Source organism: Arachis ipaensis, chromosome B06, assembly GCF_000816755.2.
Source record: "Arachis ipaensis cultivar K30076 chromosome B06, Araip1.1, whole genome shotgun sequence".
In the NCBI taxonomy this organism is placed as follows: Eukaryota; Viridiplantae; Streptophyta; class Magnoliopsida; order Fabales; family Fabaceae; genus Arachis; species Arachis ipaensis.
Window position 1 is genome coordinate 15,358,076 of NC_029790.2, and position 11,867 is coordinate 15,369,942.

At 47.6% G+C, this 11,867-nt stretch overlaps 2 protein-coding genes across 2 annotated transcripts; both read right to left on the minus strand.

Moving 5' to 3' along the window:
• On the minus strand, positions 8,442 to 9,747 carry LOC107646455. The gene is made up of 2 exons (XM_016350638.1): positions 9,385 to 9,747; positions 8,442 to 8,738 (listed from the first exon to the last, which is right to left on the minus strand). Exons 1-2 carry the CDS (start codon positions 9,745 to 9,747, stop codon positions 8,442 to 8,444), a joined length of 660 nt encoding a protein of 219 aa, XP_016206124.1.
• Positions 9,770 to 10,732, minus strand: LOC107646454. The gene is made up of 2 exons (XM_016350637.1): positions 10,628 to 10,732; positions 9,770 to 10,531 (listed from the first exon to the last, which is right to left on the minus strand). Exons 1-2 carry the CDS (start codon positions 10,730 to 10,732, stop codon positions 9,770 to 9,772), a joined length of 867 nt encoding a protein of 288 aa, XP_016206123.1.

Consider the following 11,867-nt stretch of genomic DNA (forward strand, 5'->3'; position numbering starts at 1 on the left):
TTTAATTATTTTTTTAATTTATAAATAAATAAAGTTTTATGATTTTTATCTTTTTAATGTTTCAAAAAACAACATATCTATTTAAATTTGTATGGTATGTTGGTTATCGGACGGTTCAAAGATGTTTGCTGGGTGTGAAGGTGGGTTCTAGCCTAGACCTGGGTCCGGGTGTGAATGGCGGGTGCAGACAATTTTCCGAGCTCTTCGTGAGGTGGGGATGTCACCTACAAGGACACTCCGACACTCTAGTCAGGAAAATGTGCAGGTGATAAAGGAGTAAAGGATATGATGACGTACCTTAGGGGAGGGATAGGACCCTCCCCTTATATATCTTGTCAATAGGGCGGGCCCCACAGGGGGAGGCCTCCTTCCAGGAAGCTTCCTTCCCTACAACTGTCATGCAGCTGGTAGCGGGGGCGCGTGTCCGTGTCGCAAGATCGGACGGGTTATGTGCGCCGATCCGATCGCATAGATCGGGTCATCAGTGGGCCGAGTCGGCCGCCAAGTCAGCTGGGCCGAGCCGTAACAGTGCCCCCAACGTGCCAGCTATGGCCGTGAGCGCCATTGGTGGCGTGTTTTGTTTTCTCTTTCACGTGTCATCGCTTGGTTGGTCGTCCATGTGGAGGACGCGTCTTCTTCATGCATGTGTGACTGTTTGTTATTGGGGAACGTCTTTTCGTCGCCTCGTTCTTTGCGCCGAGCATTTAATGCTCTTAATGGGCAATTCAAAACCCCGCAAGCAAAGACTATTTTGCCCCTGCCCTTCGCGCTTCTTAGAGTTGGTTTCTTTTTAGTTTCTCTTTGGTTTCATTTCAGTTCCATTGCACTGCCGCTGCGTCTCCTTTGCTTTCTCCATTCTCTTCCCAAAAACTTTATTGCGAGCCCCTGCTTTGTCCGGATCTTTCTCAGTTTTTCGATCCCCTTTGATCATCGTCATTGTCCTGGTAAGCTTCCTATTTCTTTTCCTAGCATTGGTGTGGTGTTGTTTATTTTCGTTGTTCACCTTCCTGATTTTGCATGTACGTTGTACTCTTGATGTGAATTGCATATTTGCTGGCTTTTTAGCATTAGGTAGATACTGTAGGGGGTTACCATTCTAAGATTTTGCTTTCCTGGCCTTGTTCTTGGCTGTAGATTTATACCCTGTTTTATTATAGTTGTTGAATAGGTGAATTATAGTCTCCTGGTATTAGTATCGGCTTCCCAGCCTCTTAGACTGATATTGGGTGGTGCCCCCACTGTAGGTATGGCCCAGCGTCCCGTCGTGAGGGTCGTGAGACCGGCGCCCTATGACCGATATGCTTGGGTGACTTCAGATGTGAAAGAAACCCCTAATCAAATGTCCCTGGAGGAACTTACTGAGTTCCGATGGGCCGATTACCTTTGTGGAAGAACTGACGAGGAGGCAAATTATGAAGTTTTCGTTCCTGTCGATAACGAACGAATATTCCAATTAAACCTGCACTCTCCCCAGGTCCAGGATTGGATGTGATTGTACAAGGCCATGTTTACTCGCCTGGGAGTTCGCCTCCCATTCTTCCCCTTTCAAATGGCGCTACTTAACCGTTGTGACTTGGCACCATCTCAATTGCATCCGAACAGTTGGGACTCCATCCGCTGTTTCGAGATGGTGTGTGAGCATTTGGAGTTGCCGGTCTCCGTTGAAGTGTTTCTTTTTCTTTTTACTTTAACGAATCCTTCGAAAGAGGGGAGGGCTAAAAAGGGCTTCATGTCCTTCCAGATGGCCCAAGGCCACAGGATCTTCGGCGTATTCGAAGATTCCTATCATGGTTTTAAGGATAAATATTTCAAGGTTCGCTTGGCCGAAGGTCGGCATCCCTTTTGGTTGACGTTAGAAGGGGAACGTCGCATACCGACTTACTAGAGTTTCGAGGCGGGAGCTAACGCCTTTACCAAACTAACGTATAAAGGGTTATCTCCTGAGAATAAGAGGGTTGCTGACATATTGTTGGCCGTTTTTGGGAAGAATCTCGTTAACCCTCATCTCCTTATGGGTGATCGGGAGATGGCTAGGAATTATATATGTGAGTAGCCGTCTGGCAATTTATCTGTGTATACCCTTGTCCTCATTTATCCGCCTTATTTGACGACTAATTAGCTTCCATGTTTTGTTGCAGTGTCAATGTCTGCCGAAGTGACAGGACTTGATTTTTTGTTCAACACTTTCTTGGCTGACGGTAGCAACGATGACTCCGCTACTCCTATCCAGGAAGTGCCGCCGGACGACGCCATGAGCCTGACGTCCAGTCCCAACCTACCCAGGGGAAAGGAGCCGGAACCAGCGCCGCTTCGGGTCCTCAGTCGGAGGCAGAGGGTGGTTCGGGACCCCGACCAGAGGTGGAGCCGGAGGTTGAGGAGGAGGGCGACAATCCAAGGAAAGGGAAGTCGTCTTCCAGTCCTGAGGTTGATGTGTTGGTTGATAATCCAAGGAAAAGGAAGCCGTCTTCCAGTCCTAAGGGGGTTCTCACCGTTATGGAGAAGAACTTTGATGCCGGGCACTTTATCGATTTTCAACTACTTCCCGGCACAGAGGACTTCTTCTATGGTGGGGACCTCGCTTTGCAAGTGAGATGGATGTACCGTACTTTGCTCCGAGGAATAGCTATAGCGAGGAAGGCTGAATCCGCCTTGGCGGGAACGCGGTCTCTGGAAGCGAAGCTTGATTTCTCTGTCAAGGCTAACACCAAGTATAGAGATGAGGTGAAGCTGCTTCGGGAGCAACTTGCTGCTGCTGAGGAGAGGGCCAAGACAGTTGAGGAGAAGGTCAAGGTTGCTGAGGAGGAAGTCAAGACTGCTAAGGAAAAGATCATGACCGCTGATGCTTCCGTGGCGTGTCTTACCGAGCGAGAGCTTACCCTGGAAAGTCAACTTAATACTGCTCAAGGTCGGGTGGTCGTGCTAGAGAAGGAGCGCGATGAGGCCCTCTCATCGGCCAAGACGGCCCTGGGTGAAGCTGCTGAATTTAAAAAGAAGTATAAAGACACTGTGAAGCAGGGTAAGAGTGCCATCCTGATGACCGAGGAGACCCTCAAGGCTCAAGTGAAGCTGCTGGCTCCTGATTTTGATACTTCGACTGTTGGCGTTTTCAAGACTATTAGGGATGACAAGATTGTTGACATGCCGAAGAAGTAACTTGTATTTTTGTGATTTGTAAACTTTGTAATCCTTTTGAACTATTTGAATCTGTTTGCCGCTTGGTCAGCATGTAACAAAGTGCTTGTTTCCCGCTTTGTAAGCGATAATTTCTCTTTATGTTCTTTTACCGTTTTTTTTTTTTTATTAGCTATTTGCTTATGAACGTTTTACTGTCTCGCTGGTAATTGGTGAAGCCAGGTCGTGGCTTTTATCGTATTAGTAGCTGCATACTATGGCGTTTGTTACTTTTGTTGTTCTCAGGGTGATCAGTCCCGGGGCACCGTGTCGTTATGAAATTGCTTACTCGCAGTGGATGCTTAATTAATAATAATGAATGCAAAAAGGAGATGGCAAGTAGTAGATAAATAGTGGTGGCAAATGGTCCAAATGTAAAATGATAACAAATATACGACAAGGGCAAACAGTCTAACATAAAGTAACGTCTTACTAAGCCGGCTATACTGGCAGGTTGCTCGTCTGGTCGGCAGGTTGGGTCTAGGAATAGAATCTTCTCAGATTGCTCGTGTTCCACGTTCTCGGGACTTCCTTGCCGTCCAACCGTTCCAACTTGTAGGCACCATTGCCGATCACCTCTTTCACCCTGTACGGGCCTTCCCAGTTTGCTGCTAGCTTTCCTTCCCCCAGTGTCGGGAGTCTAATATTGTTGCGCCTTAGGACGAGGTCGTCTCGTTCAAACTCTCTCTTGAGCACTTTGGAATTGTAGCGTAGGGCCGTTCTTTGTTTTAGCGCCGTTTCTGATAAATGGGCCATCTCCCTGGCCTCGTCTATCAAATTCTTTTCCACGGCTTCCTCAACCCCGCCCAGGAGTAGCCGTGGGCTCGGCTCACCGATCTCCACATGTATTACTACCTCTACCCCATATGTGAGTCAGAAAGGGGTCTCCCCGGTAGTTGACTGCTGAGTTGTGTGGTAGGACCAGAGGACCGAAGCTAACTCGTCTGCCCATGCTCCCTTTTTCTGGTCAAGTCGCTTTTTGAGGCCCTGCAAGACGATCTTGTTCGTAGCTTCAACTTGACCGTTGGTTTGGGGATGTTCGACTGATGAGAACTTTTGCCTTATGCCCAAGCCAGCAAGGAATTCTCCGAATTTCTTATCAGCAAACTGCGTCCCGTTATCTGAGATGACGACTTCTGGGATTCCAAACCTGGCTGTTACCTGCCTCCACATAAACTTCCGACAGTTCGTTGAGGATATACTAGCCAACGGCACGGCCTCTATCCACTTGGTATAATAATCAATGGCCACTATTAGGTACTTGACCTGCCCTGGCCCGATTGGGAAGGGTCCTAACAGGTTGATTCCCCATTGCGAGAAAGGTCGGGAACCCGTTAGTAGGCTCAGCTCGGCCGCTGGCGCTTTGTGGAAGTTGGCGTTCTCCTGGCACCTGATGCCAAGGCATCTTAGGCTAGTTTCACTAGCATTTTTCTGTTAGTTTTAGTAGTTTTATGCATTTTCTTGAGCTTTAAGTAACCAAGAATGGTTAAATGAATAACAAAGCAATGAACCATCCAAACAGTATGATTTTGATGCAAATTCCATGAGTTTTAGTTATATTCCTTGAATGCTATGAATGGAAGATTTCTCATGAAATTTTGCAAGACTTTGATGCAATTGTTTGGATGATTTCAGGGAAGAAGAGGCTAAGCAAGGAAGCAACAAAATCAATAAAGGAAGCTTGAATATCACATGTGGAGTTTAAGTTCCAGTTTAAGCCTAAACTGGCGCTTAAACGCCAGAATCATGAAGGCTAAGAAATGCTGGAATTGAAGTTTAACCTCCAGTTTCACCTTAAACTGGAGGTTAAACGCCAGAATGAAAGTCTCACCAAAGAAGCATTCCACGTTTAACCTCCAGTTTAACCTTAAACTGGAGGTTAAACGCCAGAATAAGAATGCCACTCAGGAAGGAGTTCCACGTTTAACGTCCAGTTTAACCTTAAACTGGAGGTTAAACGCCAGAAATGGGAAGAGCACCAGGGAGCCATTTCCACGTTTAAGCTCCAGTTTGACCTCAAACTGGAGCTTAAACGTGTTCGACAGATTTTCTCCTCCAGGGTTGCTATCTCCATTTCCACGTTTAAGCTCCAGTTTGACCTCAAACTGGAGCTTAAACGTGTTCGACACCTCCAGGGCTACCCTTCCAAGCTTCCACGTTTAACCTCCAGTTTAACCTTAAACTGGAGGTTAAACGTGTTCGACCTCCAGGGCTGCCCTTCCTACCTCCACGTTTAAGCTTCAGTTTAACCTTAAACTGAAGCTTAAACGTGTTCGACTACATGACTCTCCAGCGCTGCCTTCTTCCATTTCCACGTTTAAGCTTCAGTTTAACCTTAAACTGAAGCTTAAACGTGTTCGACTACATGACTCTCCAGCGCTGCCTTCTTCCATTTCCACGTTTAAGCTTCAGTTTAACCTTAAACGGAAGCTTAAACGTGCTTCTACAAAAGGCCTCACTGGAAGTGTCTGGCGTTTAAGCTGCAGTTTAAGCTTAAACTGCAACTTAAACGCCACTCTTGGAAAAGGTTTCTGGGCCAAAAATATTGCGGTTTGAGTTAGTCTTTGAGCACAAACAATAACTTAAACTTACTCTGGTATGAAACCCAATTGAATATCATGGTTTATGGGATTGGGCCTGAAGGATTGATGAGTTTGAAATCTCAATTTATTGAGTCATGTGTCATTATTTGATTATCACTAAGTTGGCTCAATGAATGTTACAGAATTTGGATCAACAGCCTCATCAAGATTATGGATCATAAACCCAAGGCAAAAGGGAAGCAGGGAGAGGCCTCAAAGCCCAAGAAACACAACAGAAGCTCAATATAGAAAGTGTATAAATAGGATAGAATTTAAGTTAGAGAGAACTTTTTACCTTTTCATTGAGCTAGTTTTCATTTCTTTGTAATTGAATTCAGAGCTATGACTCACTAAACCCCCTTTCATTGGGTTAGGGAGCTCTATTGTAATTCAATGAATCAATAATAGTTTATCTTCTTCTTCAATCTTTTCTCTTGAATTTTGTTAGAAAGCTTCTCGATCTAATTCCATTGGGTAGTTGTCTTGGGAAAGAAACTACCCATAATTGGAATCCTTCGGAACCTTGGGAAAGGAATGGAGGATTCATGCTAGAGAAGCTTTCTCACAGTGAATTGGATTGGGGTTTGGATGGATATTGTGACATGTAATCCTACCAAATTGTGGTTCATGAAACTGTGTGGTATAATCAGTGATCGAGCATCATCTCTTCTTATGAACATTTAAACTAAGGGATTGGGAATTTGTTTGTTTTTATAGAGAATTGGTGAGCCAAGGGATTGGTATCCAATCATATAAGATTGCCAAGCAAAATTTAATGAACGCATTGCTTGAGGAAGAGATAAACGTGTTTTGATTCGGAGATCTCAATATCTCCTATAACCCAATGAATTCCCATTTCTGATTTCCATTTTCTCTTTACATTCTGCAACTCAATTCTTGCAATCACCCCCATTCCCTTTTAATTTCAGCAAATTTAGTTTCTGCTCTTTAATTCATGCAATTTAAGATTCCGCCATTTCAATTTCTTGTCATTTACTTTTCCCGCCAATTTTACATTCCGCAATTCTCATCTAAATCTTGATTCCGCTCAACTAGAACACACTTCTAATCCGAATTGCTCACTCAACCAATCCTTGTGGGATTCGACCTCACTCTATTGTGAGTTTTTACTTGACGATAACCGGTGCACTTGCCGGAAGGAATTTTGCCGATCGTGCAATTTCCTAAATCGTAGCATAACTAGTTTATGCGCATCAGCACCTTCTGCACCTTTTCACAAATTCTTTAGAATCCACCATCATAGAGGGCCAGTAATAACCGGCTCTGACGAGCTTTCTGGCTAAGGCCTTCCCCCCGATGTGGTAACCGCAACATCCTTCGTTGACTTCCCTGAGCACATAGTCCATTTGGTCGGGACGCAGGCACTTTAACAAGGTTTGGCTAAGGCCTTTCTTGAACAACTGGCCTTGTATGATTGTGTACTTGGCCGCTTCTCGTCTTATGGTCTTTGCCAACTTCTCGTCACTAGGAAGTTTGCTGCTTTCCAGGAAATCGGTGATTTGGTCAATCTAGGAGGGATCTGCCTGGGATAAATGCAAAGTCACTGCCGGTTCTTTTACCAAACCTTGAATGAGATATCGGTTCCCCGTTCCTAGCTTTGTGCTTGCCAGTTTTGACAGGAGGTCTGTCCGCGTGTTTCTCTCTCTGGGTACATGCTGCACCGTGACTTCTTCGAATTGCTTGCTCAATTCCTTGACTTTCTCTAAATACTTCTGCAACAGTGAATCTCTGGCTTGGTACGTCCCATTGATCTGCAAGGTCACGACCTGCGAGTCGCTACAAATTTCTAGCCTGGTGGCTCCGACCTCTCTTGTTAGGACTAGGCCGCCTAGCAGGGCTTCGTATTCGGCTTGATTGTTTGACACCGGGAATTCAAACTTGATTGACTGCTCATATACGACTCCAGTTTGATTTTTCAGGATGATCCCTGCTCCTCCAAATGTTTGATTGGATGCTCCGTCCACATGGAGCTTCTACCGTGTGTTCGGTGTCTCGGTAGGATTTTTTGTTACTTCTACTAGGAAATCAGCCATAGCTTGAGCTTTGATTGCATGCCTGGGTTCATATTGCAAGTCGTATTGAGACAGCTCGATGGCCTAGGTCATCATCCTTCCCGCCAGATCGGGTTTCTGGAGGACCTGGCGTATTGCCTGGTCCATCCTAACGATGACCTGGTGTCCTTGGAAATATTGTCGCAGCCTTCGGGAGGAGGTTAGGAGTGCATATGCTAGCTTCTCCAGCTTACTGTACCTCAGCTTCGCTCCTTGTAATGCTTTACTTACAAAATAAATTGGCTGCTAGACCTTTCCTTCCTCTCGTACCAAGACCGCTGCCAGCGCCTCGTCAGTTATTGCCAAGTACAAGTATAGTGCTTCTCCGCCCTTAGGCTTTCCGAGGACAGGTGGTGCCGATATTATCTCCTTGAAGTGCTCGAAGGCCTCTTCACATGCCAGAGTCCACTCGAACACAATTCCCTTCTTCATCAAGTTGAAGAAGGGTAAGGCTTTGGCTGCTGACGCACCGAGGAAACGGGATAGTGCAGTGAGTCTTCCCGCCAACCTTTGGACATCTTTCACACATCCCGAGCTCTTCATTTGCAGGATTGCTTCACATTTCTCCGGGTTGGCCTCTACTCCTCTTTGGGTTATCATAAACTCCAAAAACTTCTCAGCTTCCATTGGCGAAGGCACACTTGAGCGAATTTAGCCTCATGTCGTGTCGTCGGAGGGAGGCGAACACGTTCTCCAGGTCACTGATGAGGTCCTCAGCTTCGGTGGTCTTGACCAAAATATCATCTACGTACACTTCCACTGTCTTGCCGATAAGGTCTTTGAGTATCTTGTTCATCAGCCTCTGGTACGTAGCCCCTGCGTTCTTCAACCCAAACGGCATTACCTTGTAGCAGTATGTTCCTCCTGGCATTATAAACTCCGTCTTCTCTTCGTCTGGCCGATGCATCGGTATCTGATTGTACCCGGAATAGGCATCCATGAAACTCAGATATCGGTACCCCGCCGCCGCATCATCAAGAGCATCAATGTTGGGGAGGGGGAAGGAATCCTTGGGACATGCTTTGTTAAGATCGGAGTAATCCACGTACATTCTCCACTTCCTGCTGGGCTTTTTGACTAAAACTACATTCGACAGCCAGGTCGAGTAGTCGAGTTCACGGATAAAACCCGCTTCAAGTAGGCTGGCCGTTTGCCTGGCCACCTCCTCTACCCTTTCTCGGGACATTTTCCTTCTTCTTTGAGCCACTGGCTTGGCCTCTGCCCTCACGGCTAGGTGGTGTGAGATGAACTGGGGGTTTATGCCCGACATGTCGGCTGGCGTCCAAGCAAACAGGTCACCATTAGCTCTTATCATTTCCACCAAAGGTTCTTTCAAATCATGGGGTAGGTTTCTATTCACGAAGGTGAACTTTTCCTCCGAGTCGTCGACCCTAAATTTTTTGAGGTCCCCTTCGGGGCTTCGGTCTGGGTTTGTCGTCAACCCTGGCGTCCAGGTCGGCGAGAAAAAGGCCGGATGCTTCTTTGGATTTCTTCCTTAGGGAGAGGCTGGCGTTGTCGCACGCGACTGCCGCTTCCAAATCTCCCCTGATGGAGCCTACCGATCCATCATCGGCAACAAATTTCATTAACAGTAGCTTAGTGCAAATCACCACTCCAAACTCGTTGATGGTTTTCCTTCCTAAGATGAGGTTGTAGGTCGTGGAGTCTCTCAGGACAACGAACTCCGCCATTAGGGATCTCTTCCCCTGGCCTCCGCCAATGGAGATCGGGAGGGAAACTACTCCGTCAGGCTTGATGAAATTATCCCCTAGGCCGACCACGCCATGTTGGTTGCCCCTCAAGTCGGCATCCCGTAGGCCCAAAGCATCAAACACATTGCAAAACATGATGTTCGAATCAGCTTCTGTATCTACCAGGATCTGTTTCACTATGCCAGTTCCAACCCTAGTTGTAATCACCATCGGAGGGTTCTCTGTCACGTCCTCAACCCATTGGTCTTCGGGGCCGAATGATATCGCACTTATTATCCTCTTCGGGCTCTCGCCTCTGTTTTACAGCGTGGCCTTTGTCTTCACTGGATCGATCATGATCCCGCCTCCGTGGTTCCCTGATAAGGTGGGAGAATTCGGCCAACTTTCTTTCCCAAATGGCCTGTTCCAGAGCGTCCTTCAAGTCGAAGCAGTCTTGGGCCTTGTGGCCATAGCCCTTGTGGTAGTCGCAATAGAGGCTTTTGTTTCCTCCCGTCCTGTCCTTGAGTTGTCGGGGCTTCGACAAGATGCCCTTGTCGGCGATCTGTTGATAGACTTCAACGATTGGAGCTGCTAGGGGGGTGTAGTTGGTGAATTTTCCTACCCGGGGGAAGGGTTTGAAGGCTTTAGCAGGCGCTCCGTTTTTAGAGTGCTCCTTTGACCTTTCCCCGCTACCGGGCGGGCGAACACTTGAGTAGGCGGACTGCCGCTTATTGGCTACCACAACCTGGCTGACTTCCTCATCATTGATGTATTCCTTGGCGACGTTTTGAATCTCTTGCATTGTCCATACAGGCTTGGTGGTAAGATGCTTTCTGAAATCCTCATTCGGTAATCCGTTTGTCAAGCACAAGCTGGCCACCGAATCGGTTAGGCCGTCGATCTCTAAACACTCGTCATTGAATCTGTCCAAATACTTCCGGGTCGGCTCGCCGCTCCTTTGAGTTACCCCCAGCAAATTAATTGGGTGCTTCGCCTTAGCGATTCGTGTGGTGAACTAAGCCAAAAAGGCCCGACTGATGTTGGCAAAGGTGGTTATAGAGCCCTGGAAAAGGGCGTTGAACCAACGAATTGTCGGTCCCAATAAAGTTACAGGGAAGGCGCGACACCTTACTTCATCGCCCACCCCTTCCAGGTTCATCCTGGCCTCAAAGGCCGTTAGGTGTTCCTGGGGGTCTTGGGTCCCGTCATACTTCATGTCCGTTGGCTTATCGAAGTGCTTCGGTAGTCAGACTTCCAAGATTGAATGGTGGAAGGGGGTTGCACCCATGACCACTGGTTGTCGCCTTCTCCTCGGTCTTTCTCTACTGTCTTCCTTGTGTGATCGACTTCTCCTTGGCCTCTCTCTGTTGTCTTCTTGCTGTGGTCGGCTTCTCCTTGGTCTTTCTCTGCTGCCTTCTCGGTCTTCCTCTACGGTATCTCTTGTCGGTGATCGGGAGTAAATCACGATATCTAGTCATCTCCTGGGCACCTCCCTACTTTCCTGGCTCTCTAATTCTGACCAGGAGCTCGGAGTACGCCTGGAACGACTTCTTTGGAGACTTCTTTCTCTCCTTTGAGGAGACCGAGAACGCTCTTGACTCGGAGTCGGTTGATGGCGTTCTCTGCCGGCCACTTCTCGTTCTAGGTTTTGCACTCTGTGGTGCAGTTCTTGTATTATTCTGGCGCTATCACTACCTGTTCTCCCAAATGGTCGTCTCTCGGGTTACCGCGGGGGGGATCTGGTGCGCTCGTGAGAGGTGACCCCCGTGGCTACCCTTCCGCTTCTGGGGTCCATTCCCTCCCTGCGGGGCTCGCCTCCATCGCCCGCCTCTACCGGGCCCAAGATAAAGTCCATATCGGCCAGTCCCCACAGACGGCGCCAATGTACGGTATATCGGTTACCGGACGGTTCAAAGATATTTGCTGGGTGTGAAGGTGGGTTCTAGCCTCGACCTGGGTCCGGGTGTGAATGGCGGGTGCAGACGATTTCCCGAGCTCTTCATGAGGAGGAGGTGTCACCTGCAAGGACACTCCGACGCTCTAGTCAGGAAAATGTGCAGATGATAAAGGAGTAAAGGATATGATGACGTACCTTGAGGAGGGGTAGGACCCTTCCTTATATAACTTGTCAGTAGGGCGGACCCCACAGGGGGAGACCTCCTTCCAAAAAGCTTCCTTCCCTACAGCTGTCATGCAGCTGGCAGCGAGAGCGCGTGTCCGGATTGCAAGATCGGGCGGATTATGTGCATTGATCCGATCATATAGATCGAGTCGTCAGTAGGCCGGGTCGGCCGCCAAGCTAGCTGGGCCGGGCCGTAACAAAATTCTTATTCTTTAAGTATTAGGAAGAT